General features: G+C 43.4%; 1 protein-coding gene across 2 annotated transcripts in view; it reads left to right on the top strand.

The window, feature by feature from the left end:
* Positions 1–20,225, top strand: part of LOC108628438 (rho GTPase-activating protein 20) — a 149,822-nt gene that overhangs the window by 45,189 nt on the left and 84,408 nt on the right. For both annotated transcript variants that reach the window (XM_018030361.2, XM_018030351.2), the window contains exon 5: positions 683–855. In XM_018030361.2, coding sequence (XP_017885850.1) covers positions 683–855 — 173 coding nt within the window. The remainder of the gene's footprint in view (positions 1–682; positions 856–20,225) is intronic.

The following is a 20,225-nucleotide window of genomic DNA, read 5'->3' as shown; positions in this document are numbered from 1 at the left end:
TCGCCCGTAAATCTGCTTTTGCCGAGCCCGAGTGGATTTAACGGCGTCGTATAGTTGTCGCGAGCAGCGTTAGCTTTTGGATCGTAATTGCTGGACGTCGATCGAGAATTAGAAACCGGCGATACGTCCGATGTAATCCGTAATGAATTCGTGGTTTACTGCACGAGGAAGTTCACTGGGCATATACAGGGACAGCGAAGGGACAGAAGAAAAAAACCGTGGGTTTCGATGCTAAATCATTTCCCGGCGGTAGGTTTTCTTCCGTGATGTCGAGGACCCCACCGGATGGCTAAGAGAGAAAATGATCAGAAACGAGTTTCTTAGGGAAGATAGCGAATGATGCATCGTCGAATTCCCTTCGAACACGATTTTGGACGCTGCCGTTCCATCAGCGTTCATCAATTTCGCATTCGTGTCGTTCAATTAATTATCCTCCGTGTTAACGACACCGTGCGTGTAGTCACGAGTAAATAGACCAACAAGGGTACCATTACAATACAGCATAGTTTTAAGATCAGACTAATTATTAGGTGTACAAACGGGGAGCTTTCTTTCTGAATTTATTTGTAGACTTAATAATAAAAATGTCGAATCAAGTCTTTTTATTTAAAAAATTATGAAAAATACTAATTTTACGTGATGAATAGTGAGATAGCAATGGGTTCTGATTCTCGTGTCCTAGGTGACTTATTCCCCGGCTCGTTTTGGAACGCTTACTGGGAATACCTGGAGAGCTACAGCGAGGCGCGGCGGATTCTGGACGAGCTGAGAGCAACGGAGGACCCCCTACTGCATTTCCTTAGTCTTAGACAAGCCGCGGCCAGGCACTCCCCGGCATCGTTGCTTCTTCTACCGGTGAGTTATTAATAGTTACATGAAATAGAGACGCGATGTGGGCTTGTAATCGATCGAATTATACCGGCGATTAAGCCGCCTAACGTGACATCCGAGCGAGCTCGTACCTGACTTTGGCAAAGAGAGATCGATATTCGAGTTAACAAGTTCTCCGCACGGAATACGCGGTTATCGATTAATTAATTACAACGATGTAGCAGTTTTTATTTCGTACTTGTCTTTCGCTTTTGATGCAAATCCGCGCAGGGAGCCAAAGTAGTTCCATACAATTTGTAACAAGTTTCATTTGAAATAGATAGGAGTTTAACCAGTCGAGAGAACAAAATAATATATAAGAACGACTCGGGGATGGAAAGGAATATCTTTCATAACGACGTGTTTAATTAATCGCAGTTAATTCTAATTAAGCTCATTGGTAGCACGTTTTTTTTACTCGCGGTGCACTCTTTGACGAACGATGTTGACCGAGAAATCGACCGCGTTAATTGACCTTAACGATCCCGAGGCAATAACGAGAAACGTCTCTTTCGACTCGTGAAGCGCCTCGGCGAAGCACGCGATCGCTCGTGCACAGTGAAAGTCCTATCTCTCACAGCTCGTGACGCAACGCTCATGCTCCTCGCGTAGCTGTACGAGAACATCGTCTTAACCTTTCGACTCGCCCAGACAAAAGTCGTCACCTATCCTCGATCACCTGTCGATCATCCACTTTCATTTCGGTCGTCGAGCTTGCACCATACGTTCGATTCTAGGTCGGTTAGGATTCTGTCAATCTGGTCTGGTCATGAGTGCGTAGATTTTTATAAAGAATAATCATATAAATTGAGACTTCTCTTATCATTTAAAAAATATATTTTGCTCGTTTTTGCATATTAAATTCGTCGTATTTTCTGCACTTCTGTTTTTCTGTAAATACATAAAATCTGCAGTCTGGTTTTTCAGATATACGAATGAATTCTTGGCATTTTGACGAATGCAAATTACTATTCGTATTTTAACAGGATCAATAACTATCAGTTTCTTTTACCTGGTAATTCTTGTCGATTACGTATATGGGAATAATTATAAGGAGGAATATGATCTCCGTGGGTAATTTGAAAAATGCGCGTAAGTTAGGACGTTTTCAGGAGAGAAAAATCCCGTGGCTGCGTGCACGAGATGAGGTATGTGACAGCGTGTAACGGGCGTAATGATCGGAGGTTCGAACGGCGCGTCCGCTTCGGGAATCGACCTCGACTTTAACGCCGGTTGAAATATAGACTGGAGGCTTGTAAGTCACGCAGCCACCCGGGTACTTGTACCTTCGCGCGGCTAATGCCTGTAAATGTGGTTTTGTCGTGAATACTTAACGAGCAACATCGTTTGTCTAATAATGATGGGACCGTCCCGTCGTACTTACTTCAGAAATTCGCATCGCGTTTCAAATTTTATTACGGCTGATGAGATAAAAATGCCGTGGGTACAGGTATCATAGGTAATATCGTCTGTCTTTCACTGACTTCTAATGCTTTCGTTTATTTTGCAAATTCATGTTCATCTCATTCCATAATTGATGACACATAAATTCCATAACTGTAATTCATACAGAGAGAGTCAATAGGAATTGTCATTAAGGAGCAATTATCTGATTTTTCTCAAATTTTTTTATAAAATATGGGCTTGCGCCAATCGGTTCTTCACATTCCAGGGCGTTTTTCTTTTAATTATCATAAGACTACATTTATTTAATAAATTACATCAATTGCTGTAAAACTTCTGTTCTATGGACTAGGAGAGTAATAAATTATTCGATCGTTTCCGCATTTATCATCTCAGCTTTTGCCGACGATTGAAACTTTAGGCGGCGCGCGCGATTAATCGCGTGATTCGCTATATGAAATTTCACCTGCTTGAAGCACCTGTGCAAACCGCGGCTAGTACGCGGTCTACGCTAAATGTCCGGTAGATTACGCGATGGCTTGTCACACGTGGGTGTCCCCGGCACTCCGACGCGCGCTCGGTTCATATCAGCTCTCACCGTTGCGTCGCCCCGCGTCACGGTTCCACCGAGAGCAGCGGACTCCACAGTTTACGCGCTCGTTACATATGTCCGACCACCTACCGTACTAAATGGATCCGGCGCCGATACCCGAGCTACTTTACATTCCACCGATCGTAAACTCCGTCTCATCCGCGATCTTACAATGTAATTCAGCTTGAACGTGGAATAATAACAAGATCGCAAATTAAAACTCGCCCGTTTACATTCGTAATGCAATCTCCAAGATAGCCGTCGCGGACACGTATTAGTGTAATATATTTGCCTTGTACGAAGAGTACGAACGCGTCGAGGAAAAAATTTGTTCAGTAACAACGTCCTTCTTTCCACCTGCCTTCACACGTCCGCGTGTCCGAGTACTCATAAAATGAATATTCTGTCAGAGATGTGAAAAATATAATTGCGACCAATGCAACAAATTGTACATTGAAATTGAAATTTGATGCAAAAGATTCACATTAAAATATCAGAAATTTTCATTTGTTCGTTATAACGTCTTATTCTGTTACACGTTTTACAATACATTTGAAGACTCACAAACGGGGGTGTAAGTAGTTATACGGAGCCGAGCAACCGGTCATTGTTCCTCCGTTCTGTCGTGTAGAACGACGAGTGATTTACGAGGTGCACTCGTCGTGCTCGGTAATGCATACGTACGTACGTACGTACGTCCGCCCGGAGGGGTTAAAGGATAATTTGGTAAAACCCTCCGGGACGCGTGCAAATACTTTCGACTCTAATTGATTCGGGTTACCTCGCATTGTCTGCAAAGAAACGTGAGATTGAAACACGCGTAAGGTGCTCCTCGCAGCGTTCAACCGGAGGATCGTTCGCGCGGAGGCAATTAAAAGCGTAAAAAGCTAACGGTTTCCTCGGATAGGTGGAAGCGCGATGCATCGCCGATGATAAACGACCTTCCGCGCGATACATCGATGCCCGTCGCGTAAAATTCTGACGCTTCGAGTCGATAGCCGACGCGCTTGAACCTCGCGCTCCCAACCGATGCCCGATAGATTATCGAGAAGACTCGGGTGCATGATCTCTCGCGTTCCACCGGGAGAACTCCGCTTTTTTTATTCGTGAACTTTCTGACAAACTTTAGACAAATTCAGTAGATTAACAATAGAACTATCAGCGATTGACGTATACCTATTTCTGTTGAAGGGGTAAAAATGACTAGTTTTTTAAATTAATAAGTCATAAGAAAAGACATAACAATTTTTACAGAATTAGTTATTTGCATAGTTTAGAAAAAGTGATACAAAATTTTAGAAAATAAAGTGTACTGAAAATGAACAATTATTATAAGAAATGCCAAACAAGTAATTTTGATCTCTCTTGGTAGATTTAATGTTAAATATTAATAAGAAAGTTCGTAGTATGCAGCTGTATTGAAAGAAGGCAATGTTTTCGATTTAAATCATTTAATATTCCATGCCAGAGGAGCAAAATGTTCGAACAATATTTCCATGGATAATTAGAAATTATACTAAAGGTTTATATATGGAATCACGAGGTTCATGTTTCGCGAGCAATTAGAATTGTGATGATGGCAATTTCGAAATCGTCGCTGGTGCGTAAACGATGGCGGCTGCTAATATAGTCGATCAGGTACCGAAGGTACGATAATTGACAGGCTTATGCGGCGAGATTTACACAAAGTTGCACGCTGCGGTAGTACGTAGCAGCAATCTCGAAAGCCGGATCAGATTTTTTGTCAGCCGTGGGATGAAAGACGATTTGATGGGCGATAAACGAGATAATATAAGAGACAGTACGTCGGGACAGTCCAAAGACGAGAGCAGGCGCGAGTCGACAGCGAGAAAAACGAGCAATCGGTATCGCCCCGCGGCTCCCAAGAATTTACTTTGCTATAAATTGTGTCATTCGACTTGTGCACGTGAAACCTCGACAGCGAAATTAATTAATCGAACACAGATGGTCACTCAGGAAAGAAGAGTTTCATACAATGATACGACAATTCATGTACTGATTCATAGAGAATTTCTTTTAACGGTTGATTATCGATGTGCGTGGAACATAAAATATTGTATTATAATATTTATGGCCGGTAGTGTATAATGCAAATGAGTGAATGTCGTGGCGAGTCGAAAAACGAAGCGAGCCTTGTTCCATGCAAAAGCGAGCCATGTCTCCGCGAATTAAATCCGCATTCTTGGCTCGCATCAACGATTCCTTAATTAAAAAACACGAGCAGCAACCAGTTTCCTGAAAGCGTCGAGGCACGTACGATGGACTTCCTCTTCAACCCTATATCATAGAATCCGATTTTCTTTCGATCGAGAAAAAGTGGGCTATGGACAGAGAAAAAGATGAACGAGTTATTAGTGATCGATGCGAGACATCGATGGCCGGATAACAAATTGTTGCCGGACCAGTTTCTCTCGAATTCGAAGAATCGTCGCCGACTCGTTGGAAAAAGGACAAGTGCACGTATGATGGGAGGAGGTGGAGGAGGGAAGTGAAAGACGAGGGAGAGAAGACCTACAGTGACTCGTGCACTTCGAAGGTCTCACCGTTCCAGGCCAAGCATTCCTCTTATTCCTTGGAATTATTATCAAGGTCGCGCCGCGGCATCGCTCCTAACCACCGCAGATCATTTTATAATCGCGGTCCAATCGAGTTCGATCTCATCCTCGCGTTTCCCAGTTCCAAACAGGATCGCAGTTCAGTTCGTGAAGTAGTATGTACATATCATAGTCAGACCGACAGATTTTCATTTTTTAAATGATATAATTCAGTACAAAGATTATTCATTCTTTAAGTTCGATAATTACGATCTACATAATTGTCCTAAATTATGTGCATTATTTTATACAAATGTTAAATTCGATAGGAGTCATTGTACAGATATGATATAATTAGTCGGAACGCGAGGAATTTTCAAAGCGGAACGGAAGCCGCGAGAAGAAGTTGTCCCCAGGCAACGGATCGACGGATCGATCGGGAAAGCCACGCGGACGTTTCTCTATCGGTGGTGCATAAATCGGCAGGGAAGGCAATCACCGTGTTGCCATAAATAATGTAACGAAAGCTATTAGTCATAGCAGCTCGTGATCGAGCAAGAACCGGGGGAATCTAATCGATTCGCCGTAAAATCGCGTTTAAGGAAGAATCGTTATTAGACTGTGGATTTTTATGGCAAGCAAAATGTCTCAGGTGTCGATTGGAAAAGAATGCGTTTCTCATTGAAACTTTACTATTTAACCATTTCCATCACTTTCACGAACGATAACGATCTTCTGTAGTTTCAATTTTCTTATGAATATATCAAACGGTCTGGTAAATATAGATAAGGCGGAGATTAAGATATGAAAGAGAGATTAACTTTCGTTTTAACAGAGTGGATACCTCGTTAAAATTGAAACGAGTCGTTTGAAGACGTATGGGAAACCGCGACAAGAAGAGCAACAAAAGGTGTCGCAAGAACTGATAAATCAACTATCTCCCTCCCTCCTCACCGTAAAATTGCATAACGCGGCAATTAGCCTCGATTCTAACGAGAAATCAACCTGTCCGCCGGCTAACGTGCATGAGTATGAGATGTACGTGAGTACGTATGAGAAGCAACCTTTCAAAAATTACGATCGCCTCGAAGAATCCATTGTTCTCCAGCAAGTTTGTCTCGATAGCTACGCTCGATACTCGCATGGGAAACCAATTATTAACAATATACTGCAGATTTTTTTATGGAAAATAGAAAATGAAACCTGAGAAGAAATTCCTTTTACACTTCGAGCATCGAGACATGAATTCCTCACGTCCTTCGCATGTAAATTTCTTATAAATGGAGAAGATTTAAAACTCAAGTTCTCGCTTTATTAAATAGTAATCCGGATTAAAAGAAAACTGGTTACAATAATTAAATTGATTTACACGTTTGGTAAAATCATGAGCGCATCGAGAGAATGCGACTTGCGGTTCGACAGACGGAATGCGTGTACCGAGTTGCCAATTAATCCAATGATCTGCGTAAAGACCCATCGCGATCGTTTATGCCCGGTCCCTGGATGCTTATCCGTCGTGGAGTCAACGTCCCGCGAAAATTCCACGCGCGTTGCCCAATCAGCTCGCCGACAATGGCTCGTTACGCGTTTCTTTTCGTGCCACTTTTGTTACACATTATTCCCCCGGGATTCGATATCCGTCGCGGAGTCTATTATTCCCGAGGCCGTAATGGGAGATAACCATTTTCGACTAATTGCGAGCCTGCCGCCAATTATTCGAGGTCGTCCCTAGGCCTCGCGTTTATGGTAATCGTTAGCGTTCAAATTTACGCGCGCACTCGGCTCGAAGGAGAAACGAGACTCGTTGGGTGCGAACCCTCTATCCCATAATTGCACCTCGTACGAATAATGTTATTATTATCCGATCGACTCGTACCGTAATTACTCCATTTGCAAGAAAATAACGTCGTAGATTATGTATCTCGTGTTTGCGTTCCCCTGTCCCTCAGATGTCACGCTTAACAGATTTCCCGTAAACAAATCGATTATCCATAGAATTTAAAAAAATAGGCTCGAAGCAAAGTTATTGGCTTTGCAGATTTTTAAGACGTACTATAAATATGTAAATGTTTCAATATTTGATTCGGGTGAATTCGATGATTAAAGAGGCTCACCTTGTTTTAATCATAAACTTTTATGTGTCGGTTTGGTAATTTCATCATCGCCGATTAATTATGTATCAGATTTGCGCAATTCTCACGCCCATCGAAACAGCTATCCGCTTTCGAATCTCGTTTCCTCGCAGCCTCCGGCGCTTCCGCCCTGGCCAGTTAATTAATCGCAATTATGAGGCCAGTGAAATTGAGCACTGATTCAGGGAATACGGATTTTATTAATAATTCAGTGTCTCCAACCGCGTGCCTCTTGCACCGTATCAAATTAATTTTATTTTAACCAGTGATTTATGCCTTACAATTGTTACTCGTGTATCTAATCTCATGTAACAAATGAAATTGTTTTGAAAACTGGATATCAGCCTGACGATTGTATATGTAAATTATTCCTCGATTGATAGAAATTGAAAATAATCTTCACCGTTTTGATTGCTTCTACACGGGAGAGTTCAGTATCAAAGTCGATGCGGTTATCATTTATCAATAGCAGGGGATACACGGTGATAACCATAAGGAAGACGTTGAAGTCGGGGGTGAGGATTCCGTTACAGGACGATACTTACAATGATAAAGGCAATTATTCTCGGTCGTGGCCCCTGCTGCGGATCGGCGTGCACACAGCTCGCGGACGATTACCCAACCCACGGCCAAGAGAGATGGCCAGGACACACCGATATCGTTTATATTTAATATTCGTTCTGTGTAACGCGTCGCGTCGTTAAACCTCGGCCCGTCGTAAAGCACTGTACACACGTGTATCAGGCTCGTTTATACTCCCGTACACTTCCTTACAGAAGTTTTAAGACGCCGTCCGACTATCAAAAATCTTGGCAAATACTTCTGATTAATAATCATTAAAATGTATTATAATTGAAAAATTATAGTAAATAATATAGCATCTCATCATATATGAAATCATACAATAAATCCTGAATAGTTTCGATAATTAATTACTATAAATGAAATAACTTGAAACAATTTTTGTACAATCGTTTTAATAATTATTATTTTTATTCATTCTTCTCTATTATTACTTGATACATTTTTGTGCGGTGCGACTTGTGAACGGGGGTGTACTTATGGGCTCGTAGGTCCGTACGCGCGTAACGTCGTTACTCGCGGCACGTCGTAAGTAACACGTGTAAAGGCACGTTTGCACGAGCTCGAATCGTTCCGTACAACGAACAGTTTTCCGTTTGAATATAAATACTCGCCCTCGTGCGTGTCATACACGGGGCCCGTTATTACATTCGCGACTCGCGACTGTTACATTGCAATCCCGGAATTTCGTGGAACAATAAGTTAAGATCATTCGGGGAACTCGGCTCGTGGAATTTCATATTAATTGCAGTGGCCAGGGTACTTCTGTTTAAATTCAAGAGCGTGAGGTACCATGTTCGTTTCACGTAGGAATTTAGGACGAAAATTATGGGAGATTAAAGAGGACGTAATATAGAATTATTAATTGAACAAAAAAATAGAATTATTAATTGAAAAATAGAATTGTTATCGATTGATAAATGAAAGGATAGAAAAAGATCTACCAAGAGGATCAAAATTGTTTGGCACTTCTTATAATCATTATTCATTTTCAGTACATTCTGTTTTCTACAATTTTCGTAAAAATTACTATATCTTTTCTTATGATGTTAATTTGAAAAACAAGTCATTTCCACCCCTCCGGTACAAGTATACGTGAACCGGCGGTAATTCTAATGTCAGTGAAAGCTGGGATTATCAGTTAAAAATGTATGCACCATTGTGTAGGATGTTGGGATGGGTTACGCAACGTAGGAAATCCTGAAAGGGGTGGCTGTGTTACGCAGTGGCATCGATAATCACGTTTCGATGAGAAATATTTCCGAGCAACGCGTTAAGCAGCATTTTAATACGACGGGAGATCTGATCCCTTAAATAAAATTCAAAGATGTACGCGAGGGAGAAGGTACCGGATGTCACGCGTGCATTGCGTGCATCGCAAGGGGGATCGTACCGCGCCTCCTTGAATAATAAACCCTCGTATTTATCCTGGATGAGAATCGAAGGATAATGCGACTATTACTATCTAAGCATTTATGCAATGGAACATTGATAAAATCTGACTTAGATAGAAATGAAATTTATCTGATTACTCTGGTGTGCAAACGTGGATGTGCATGAAAGCTGCGGTGTGAATACAAATCGTTCTCACTTTCGTTCGGAGAGCATCGAGAAATATTCATAAGTGGTTATCTCATCGTATTGAGAAAGTTGAATCAGATTATAATTCCTTCTGTCACGAACGAAAAGAAAAACGCATCTCGCAGAGAGTTGAATTTCAAGTACAGGAAAGTACTAACGAGCGAGAGCGTTTCCTTTCACCGAACTATCGTTGCAAGTGCAAACTATCATTAGCCGTATCACTCAGGACCCTTTTCAGTAGATCCCATAAAAAGGAACGTTTCATTAGGACGGAATTATCGAGTGGAAACGAGGCTCGGTCATTAGCGTCGCGAGGTGTACCTGTTCGCCGTTTATGAGCCGAGTTATGGTCGGACACACGTTGCTCCCGTCGCATAAGAGAGAAGACCGCCGTCGGGGGAGGAAATGAAAGTTACTTATTATCGGGTGGACGGGTTCGAAAGGTGGATGGAATCGCGGCAGAGATGAACGCGCGGCCGGATATCGGATGGAAACACCTCCATGGGAAATGTACGCTCTCGCCTCTGGCCACTCCGTTTTCCCATACGATACTGATGCGCTCCTACGATCTAATCCACCGCCTCTTAGAAATCGATCTTGCGAGTCGCGCCGTTTCTCTCTACCCGTTCGCATCATTAGCATAGAACATTTTTATTAGTTACGCAGGATAAATCGTCCCTAATTATGATATATGAATTATTGTGGCAATCATCATATGAGGCATCGTATCTTACGTGAAACATCGTATCAATTATTCTTTCAAACATTGCGAGAATTGTTATATGAAATATTGGGTCAGTGCAAAAGTTCGTGCCTGATTCTTAGAGGCAGGACTTTGGAAAGTTAGTACTCGAATCTAATTCGGTTAACCCATTACTTCCACGCTGCGCGAAATTGATACGGACTCTCGTGACGACAGGAATAAAAATGATTTTGATCTGGACGATCAACTTCGATTTGGTTTTCCAGTTTCTACGAAAAACTACCTATTTGTAAAAGGAAGGATAAAAAACGAGCATGATTGCATGAAGAAATTTTCCATAAAATGTGAATGATGATGTGAATGAAATCTTGTTTGAAACGAGCCGCGACCTCTTGCACTGACCCAATATTAATTTTGATTCTAACACGTACGTCGTCCGATGCGAAGGGAAAGTATTTTAGAAAAGGGAAAGGGGTACGGTTTGAATTAATAGCCGCGTCGTTCGGCATCGCTGACCCGGTCATTGATAGAGTATTAAGCACGAGGCGAGATCGTGAGCGTAATTATCATTAATTACGGAGGGTTGCTTCCGCGGATGGCAATTTGTTATCACCGGTGGACCGACGTTTTATTGATCGGCCCGTGGCTGCCGGCCAGCCGTCTAATAGAATCGAAAATCGAGAGTCGTCTACGAGCATCGCGAAAAGACACGCGTGGAATAATACATGGGACTGCTCGCAACGCCGGGCACGCGGTGAATTATTGAGAAAACGCGGTATTCGATCACCGCGGGGCGTGATCTATGCAGTGATCCGTGGAATGGAACCCGAAGGACTTTGAACCTTCGGAGTCAAGAGCGTCGTACTCTTTATCAAACGTATCTCGTTTCTTTCCTACGAAAGGAGTTAATTATGATTGTTTTTCGCCTGTCCGAACACCGAGTTCGTGACCGATCGTCTCACCGTTTCGAGTCACGTTCCCGGGACGTTGCAAAATTTCATGCAAAACGAATTCGTCTCGTTTTTCATTGAATTTTCCTCTACGTTCTTCTGCCTGAAGTGATTCGTCGAAACTCTATTCGTGATTCATCGTACACGACTTGTCACCTGCTCTTTCAATTACTTCCTGCTGACCACTAATTTGCATCCGACAATTTGACGAACGAATATCTACGTAAAATTGCGTTTTTCTCGGTTTACTCGTGCGACGCGATGCGCGTGCACGGAATCGGAGAACCGATCGACGCGTGTACGTGTTCGCGCACGCACACGACCGCGTCAGTCACGCGGCTGTGTGCACTTTCACCGTCGAGCACGGCGGAACTGCAAAGTAGCCTACATGCAGGGCGTTAAACTCGGCTCGCGGCGGTTTGATCCGCGACCGAGAATCGAGATATCGATCCGTTGCAACAGCAGCGAATTCCTGGGACAGGCTGCGGAGCGCGTTCCATGGCCTTTTCGACCGATACGAGCTCCCGATTGCACCACCGGCCTCGATTAATTATCTTCTTCACGCCAATTCCCTCCGAAAACAATTTTCATTCGTCCCTCGAGCCTTCGGAATCCTTCGAATTCCTGCGTCCGCGGATCATTAGATAAAAAAAATGTGAAGAATGCAAGGATATGATTATAATTTCTGGAGAACGAGAAAAATTTCGATTCGACCTTTTTTTCAATTCGCCTCACAAAAGTTTCGTTTGTTCTAGCGATCAATCAACGATTTTATAAGAAGGCGGCACGTATCTATTGAAAAATAGTAGCCGGCCCGTTGTTCCCTGGCTCGCAATGAACATCATCCTTGAGCACGCGATCCCTCCGTATCCCTTTTCTCTGTACGCGGTAGAAAAAAATGTTAATCCATCGTAATTTCGTTGAAACTTTATGCACGTAGAGAGCATACTCTACGTGCCTGGCGAGTCTCTCGTTCCGGGGGATACCTTCCGGTTTATGCAACGCGCGGATTCTTCTCGCGTCGGAACGATTTCGCGCGCGATCCTCCGCGATTCGACCAAGTGAACCGGCGAACTATATCATCATCGGACACCTGGAAATTGGTGAGCGATACGTGTCCGCGTTTACGATCCTCTTTATATAATACGCGCTCGGTTTCTCTCGGTGGATCACCTCTCCGAGAACTTCATACACTCTCCCTCATAAGTCATCGGACGTTAAAATCAGTAAAACGAATGTAGAATATAAATAATTTTATAATGATTTTATTAGAACAAATTCTGTGTGAACTGCATGTTCAGTGCAATTCACTCTTCCATTCTAACAGATTAGGATTCATTATTTTAATAGGAGAGTCTTTATCAGTCAATGAATAAAACAGTATAATAAAATGAATAATTCTATTAGAACAAATTCTGTTTGAACTGTATGTTCACCTCGATTAATTATCTTCTTCACGCCAATTCCCTCCGAAAACAATTTTCATTCGTCCCTCGAGCCTTCGGAATCCTTCGAATTCCTGCGTCCGCGGATCATTAGATAAAAAAAATGTGAAGAATGCAAGGATATGATTATAATTTCTGGAGAACGAGAAAAATTTCGATTCGACCTTTTTTTCAATTCGCCTCACAAAAGTTTCGTTTGTTCTAGCGATCAATCAACGATTTTATAAGAAGGCGGCACGTATCTATTGAAAAATAGTAGCCGGCCCGTTGTTCCCTGGCTCGCAATGAACATCATCCTTGAGCACGCGATCCCTCCGTATCCCTTTTCTCTGTACGCGGTAGAAAAAAATGTTAATCCATCGTAATTTCGTTGAAACTTTATGCACGTAGAGAGCATACTCTACGTGCCTGGCGAGTCTCTCGTTCCGGGGGATACCTTCCGGTTTATGCAACGCGCGGATTCTTCTCGCGTCGGAACGATTTCGCGCGCGATCCTCCGCGATTCGACCAAGTGAACCGGCGAACTATATCATCATCGGACACCTGGAAATTGGTGAGCGATACGTGTCCGCGTTTACGATCCTCTTTATATAATACGCGCTCGGTTTCTCTCGGTGGATCACCTCTCCGAGAACTTCATACACTCTCCCTCATAAGTCATCGGACGTTAAAATCAGTAAAACGAATGTAGAATATAAATAATTTTATAATGATTTTATTAGAACAAATTCTGTGTGAACTGCATGTTCAGTGCAATTCACTCTTCCATTCTAACAGATTAGGATTCATTATTTTAATAGGAGAGTCTTTATCAGTCAATGAATAAAACAGTATAATAAAATGAATAATTCTATTAGAACAAATTCTGTTTGAACTGTATGTTCAGTGCAATTCACTCTTTTATTCTAACAAATTAGGATTCATTATTTTGATGGTAGAGTCTTTATCAGTTAATGAATAAAACAGTACAATAAAATAAATAATTCTGTTAGAACAAATTCTGTTTAAAATATGTATTCAGTAATTCATTCTTTTATTGTAACAAATTAGGATTCATTATTTTGATGGTAGAGTCTTTATCAGTTAATGAATAAAACAGTACAATAAAATAAATAATTCTGTTAGAACAAATTCTGTTTAAAATATGTATTCAGTAATTCATTCTTTTATTGTAACAAATTAGGATTCATTATTTTGATGGTAGAGTCTTTATCAGTTAATGAATAAAACAGTACAATAAAATAAATAATTCTGTTAGAACAAATTCTGTTTAAAGTGTGTATTCAGTAATTCATTCTTTTATTGTAACAAATTAGGATTCATTATTTTGATACAAGCATCTTTATGAGTCAGTGAACAAAACATCAAAGAGATGTTTAACTAGATTCTAGGATTCAAGAGAATTTTTAATGAAACGTCTAAAGGCTGTTTATATAACTTTGTTAGCGAGGCAGTTCGTACATCAAATGTTGGATAGGAGTGTACCTGGAGATATATCCGCGAAGACAGAGGAAAGCGACTCGTTTTTCAGATAATGCCCGTATCGTAGCTCGAACAAACCAGGCGAAATTACCAAGTTAAATCGTCGATCAGGATTGATTATTATCGGCGCGCTTACTAAAATTATGGTTCCGCTGATCGAATCAATTTGTTCACAATACATACCACGCGGTTCAAAACTCTAATCGACTTCTCTACTATAATACCGTCTAGCGCCCTGCGTTAATCACCGCGTGAAAGTTTTCGAAAGTATCTGAAAGGTTTATTCGACAGTTTCCCTAACTATCCGTTCATTATCAATAGGGAAAATGTATACAGTCATTGTATTGGTACGTAGAGGATAATTCTATTTTCGAGAAGAAAGTTGGAGCTCGTTCCCTGTCGTCAATACTGTTAATTATTATATTTCTGTCTTAAGATAGCTCGATAGAATTTGCAAAATATATATGATTTTAATACAAATTGAACTATTTTATCTCAGATAGATATCTTAGATATCTATCGTAATCGATAAGAGTAATAATGAATAATCGAAATGCTTTTACACGATATGAGGATCATCAGTAAAACAGTTATCAAGTGAATTTAAAAGAAACTGAGGAGTGGTGAATTGAAGGATGGTCATCTCGTTGAACGGGGATACTCGTTAAAGATTTACGGAGACAAACAATCGATTCAGTAATTTATATAGCTTCATTGAACGGAGCGCGCGCGGCTCTTTCTCTTTCCCCGTAGCCGGACAAATCGGTCGTACGCTCGCCCATCGCGCGATTCCGAGCGGGCAATAAAATTTCGTCCGGAATTTATTTATCGATTCGCCGCGTTTAGCCGCATCGTCGCGCCGCGGCCAGATGTATTCTCTTTGTCGGTGTTGCCCGAGTATATATCTCCCCTGCGAGCCGGAGCAGCGGCAGCCCGTACCTTAGAAGGTGTACGCACGATAACCGGCCTCCCCTTATCTATCGCGAGTTTCAGGCGTTTAAGGCTCGATCCAATTCTCGAAATCGAGATCATTACCAGAAAAATGTTATTCGCGTATACAATTCTTCTGTTAAACTCGAATTTAGGAATTGGAGAAGAGAAACACAAGTAGAAACGTGAGGCAGATTTATTTTATTATCGTACGCAAGCATAGTATTCTCAGCGCAATTGAAAAAATAACTATGAAAATTCTCGAATCTATGGGCTATAGTCGCGAGCCGAGGGTCGGAGACTTGAATACGTGGCGAGCGGAGATTTCAGTGCCTACGAAGCTGTGGCTTCTGCGCATTGAAATCTCCGGACTTAACTCATCGGAGCCCGCAGCAACGTAGTTAGAATTTTTTTCTTGCGAAAATGCATTCTCCTAAGGGCGTCGGCTCGACTGAGAAACCAGACACCGGAAATCGGTCGCCAGGAATTTTAGACACGTAAACCGTGTCTTCGCCTCTCCGTAAGTGCGCAACCACGGGAGCGTCATGGGTGAGATCGTGGATAGAAGTCGCGACTGGTTCACTCGACGAGCTTAAGATCGGCCTCTCGTCTGAAATACGCGTGAGACTTGCTGAGGACGCTCGCGGGACACGTACGCGTGGATCGGTGGAAGTAAAAGGGAAAGCAGTTCGCGCGAGACCCGTTTTTTCGGTTCAATTATTTCGATTCCGGACGGGCCGTGTAATAACGCCGGGAACAAGGAAATTTTGCACTCGGCGATCATCGGGGACGGCGAGAGGAGTACGTGGCAGTGAAACCTCGACGCGTTTTTTGATCGCTCGCCGCTTGACCACCCAATGCGTGTCCTACAAAAAGCGAGATCGAAACGACGACGAGAGGAAGAGTCGACGGACGTCGTCCCAATATCTCCTCCTCCCCGCGCGTCTTTATCGAAACGATTCCACCTGAATTTTATAAATATATCAGTCGAGGGTCGAGTTCATAAAACTGAACAACGTGGAAATCGTTTAGATTACGGAACGACTGGGATAAGAGAATGAAATATGAAACGAGTTCCTTCGGGACGACCACTCCAGTTTTTTTTCCCTAGCTTCTTCCCCTCCGAATGTGTTTCTACCTGGTTTTCGTTCACGGGGTCGGAACCTGTTCATTAATTACGCTAAATAGAGGCTCGGAATGAAACGGAATTAATGCCCGCGCATTGCTCAAGTTCCATCGACCCTGGAACGTTTAATAATTAATATCGACGAAATATTAGAAACCGTGAAGATGCAACGATTACGTTGGCGCGTGGTTATTGCATCGGGAGTGGAAATATCGTTTGAGATTGATGAATACACGCGATTCTGCTTTAACCACGCCAGAGGTTTCCCAGATTGGCATCTACTGTTTCTAGCGGTACCAAAGCGACTCCGTTACCGCAATTTCTTTCGGATCCCGTCGGTAGATACCGAGGCGAGATCATTATTAAAAATATCGGAGATCTCACGGCGCACGCAATACACCTACTCGAGAAACCCTCGCGCGTTTCACGCGTGGAACAGGCAACACTCCGCGCCTGTTATCGCCGGTGTCTCTCTTATCACAGACACTGTATACGAGCGATGCATTTTTCTGTGGACACAATTTCTCTAACAGACACAATGAGAAACAGTTCAGATTTTTGACTCGATTCGACTCGCCTCGCATGGAAAGGTTTTTTCTTTGCTTGAAGGAAGCGTGAGCTATATGGTGATTGTTTGAAGTCGTCTGAGAAGAATAGAATCCCAGTGGTTAATTACCGTCGATGAGCCATTAACGACGCTGTTATCGTTCATGGCACTGAGCTTAATGAGATTTCCCTCGAGTTTCTCCTATCGGCGATCGGAGATACGGCCGGATAGCCGTAGTAAAACGAGTCTTAACCTTGGTTTACGACTTTTCCAAGACGTCTCCTAGTAGAATTCCCGACGGAAGTTCACTGCGTTTCGCAGTTCGTTTCATAAATCGCAGGGAAGCTCGAGCTTGTTTATACCTGCGACCAACGATGACGAATCAATCGACCCTGCGGTTCAGGAATTCCCTTCCTTGTCCAAGCCGATAACCAATCGTATATCAAAGAATCTGATAATAAATCATATAATAAATCGTGAAGTGTTTCAATCGAATTGAATGCTACGAAGCAAGCAAGCAATCCCGATGTAATAATTTCAACGTCGTTTTTCGTATTGGTATTTGTGGTAAAAAATCATCGGAAAGTTTAATCAGTTCACTCGCATCGTTACGATGGCTAATTTTGTCATACATGTTTTACGATGCGTCCTAAGACGTGATGAAGGGTGTGCATGTATGGGAACGAGAGACAGGTCGTTCGGGTATCGTGGATCGTGAGCGTTTCACAAAGCGGAGCTTTCACCGATGGAAAGCTAGCCGACGGCCAAGGTGGCCGAGTACCTTGACGCTGTAACGTTGTTGCAGTGGGTCAGAAAAATTCGTGCAGCCTTTAAACGGGCTTTTAGTTCGCGTAAGGTCGTTGAAAGTAGGCCGCCGCGCGAGCTCGGCGGTGGCTCGACGTAATTGAGAAAATCAGCAGATTTATGTTCGCCCGTCCGTTACGTTACGTTCCCAACGAAACTAATCGACCGATCGATCGTGATTCATGCCACAATGTCGGGTGCCCGTTAATTGGTTCATTCATGTTGCTTTTCAGAGGCGATTATTTATGCTCGGCCTAGCTCTCGTGCCAGTCGTGAGAGATGAAATAAGAGCGGTTAGACGCTGAAAATCCTGTGGAGCGAGTATTCGCGTACACGACCTCGAAGCTGTCGCCTAAAACGCGTTCACCCTTGCTCGTGCAACAGCCACGGTCTTGCATGAACATTTTATAATATCGGATAAGAGAAGACTGACGTGCGATTTATAGTTGCAACGATTAAGGAGCCTTAGCAGTGTGACCGCCAAAAATTTAGGTCATTTTTGCGAATTTGTTTAAACTTTATGGATGTATTTGCCTATTTTTTTAAATTTCACACTGGTAAGGCCACTTAAATTTTAAGATTGTTTCGATCTTTTTCGCAGCCGTGGAATATTTCGTTCGAATCGGTTTCCGGGAAACCGTGTAACCGAAGCAATTTGGCATCTAGTCGGTAGCTCCGTGAAACTATCGCGATCGCTCGTCTTGTTTGCTCTTGGTCCGTTCTACATTCGGTTTTCTATTGGAAGCGGGAATTACTCGGAGTTCTTCTCGCTGGTTTCTTGCAAAAGTAATCGCAGAGGTGGAACAAACGAGAGCCCGTTCGGTTTCCCGCGACGAGCCACGGCAAATCATAGCTCTCGCTCGGTGGATGCATGTACCGCGCAGTTATTCACGCACCGGTTTGCATGTCTGTAACTGGTGTTCTCTCGGCGCTCGTAACGCAGATTGAATTCCTGGGCCGCTTCGGATAAGGGTAACGACGGGTACGCACCGCGCCTACCCGCGACTAAGCTGTAATATCGCCGGCCGGCTATCGCGACTCTCCGCGCCGACTTCGATCGACTAACCACTCCGTGACGTCACTCGTAACTCCTTTAGGGGAAACAGACTTCCTTGATACCGAGTCGCGCTGCGAAGGAAATAATGACCGCCGTCCCGTCCGATCGTTTCTTTGTCTAATAGGGAATTCCGCGAAGTTCGCGGTGATAGTAACAACGCGGAGGTCTTAACCGCCTCGTCTTTGTCTCCTTTACGATTACGGTCATTACTTATTCCTTCAACAGGAATAAGGAAGTATGCGCGTTCCTTCAAAGCGTTCTCCGATTTAAAATCTGTCACTCAGCGCGTAAATCCGTCCTTCGAATCAGCGAGTATCACGCGTTTATTAACGCACTGAGCGCGCACGATCTTAAACAGATTTCCTATGAACGAATATCGACGTAAATTATCTGAAATGCGCGTTGGACGAAGGAACGCTCGAAGAAAGGCGTAAAAAGAAAACGAAAGGATTTAAAGATGGACGAGTGGTCGTCGCGATGAAACGGAATCTGTGAGAATGTCCTTCGCGAGGTTCGCCCACGTTCGTTTTTGCTTCCGAAAAGCAAGTTCTTCGCGTGTTCGTGGAACACAAAGTAGGAACGTGTGCGCGCGAACGACAGAGAGAGGGACCGGTACGTGAGTCAGTCCAAAGGAACCTGGTGTAAGGTACTCGGCAGGAGGAGGCATCTTCTTCTTCTTCCTCAGGACGTTGCCACCGATGCACCTTTCTCGGGAGATGTCGCGGCCCGAATTAGGAGACGCGTCCCGGGCTACGATCGTCACCCGCCTCTTCAATTTCTTTTTACGGACCTTTCGAATCTCTCTCCGTTGAAAGCCGGGTCCCACGCACGCGTTTTAGAAGTCAGCTCTTAAAATTAAGAGTCTCGAATCTCCTGTCGACGATAAATCTCGATCTCCGTGAATCTTTAGCACCGTGACGAGGTCCATTAAATTTTGGATCGACACGCTCGCTCGTTCGTGTAATTTACGAACGCGTCTCTATGCCCGTGTCGTTGTTTCGACGTTTTAAATGAAAATTTAAATACAAAGCGTGTGTGGGTCAGCGCGATTTAGATTCTCGAAGTTTAACGAGCCGCTCATTTATCCAACGCCAGATGCGGCGGAGAGGCAACAATATCGCGTTGGACATTTCCATAAAGGACTTCGCGGACCCTTTGCTAAACCAATTTGCGGTACCGTTAAAGCAGGATCATTACTCGCGCGGCGGCACCGCTTTCGTCCCCGAACCGCGTTTTCCGCGCTTGCGAGGCTCGCGCGCAATGCGGAAACGCGCTCTCGGAGAGGGCGGTTTGCGCGTCGTTAGCACACTTTTGCGGAACAGGCTCGCGGCTATCCACGGGATGTTCACCGTTTCGATCGAACGCGTCGAGAACGATCTTCCAAAGCGACGTATTAATGCTACCTAATTCCAAGCGGTGCGGCGCCGCGCGTTCCGTTATGCAAAACGACGACGCTCGTAGATGC

Source organism: Ceratina calcarata, unplaced genomic scaffold (assembly GCF_001652005.2).
Source record: "Ceratina calcarata isolate Rehan_Ccalc_2016 unplaced genomic scaffold, ASM165200v1 scaffold127.2, whole genome shotgun sequence".
NCBI lineage: Eukaryota > Metazoa > Arthropoda > Insecta > Hymenoptera > Apidae > Ceratina > Ceratina calcarata.
Note: the sequence above shows the minus strand (reverse complement) of the source record. Positions and strands in the feature narration are given on the sequence as shown.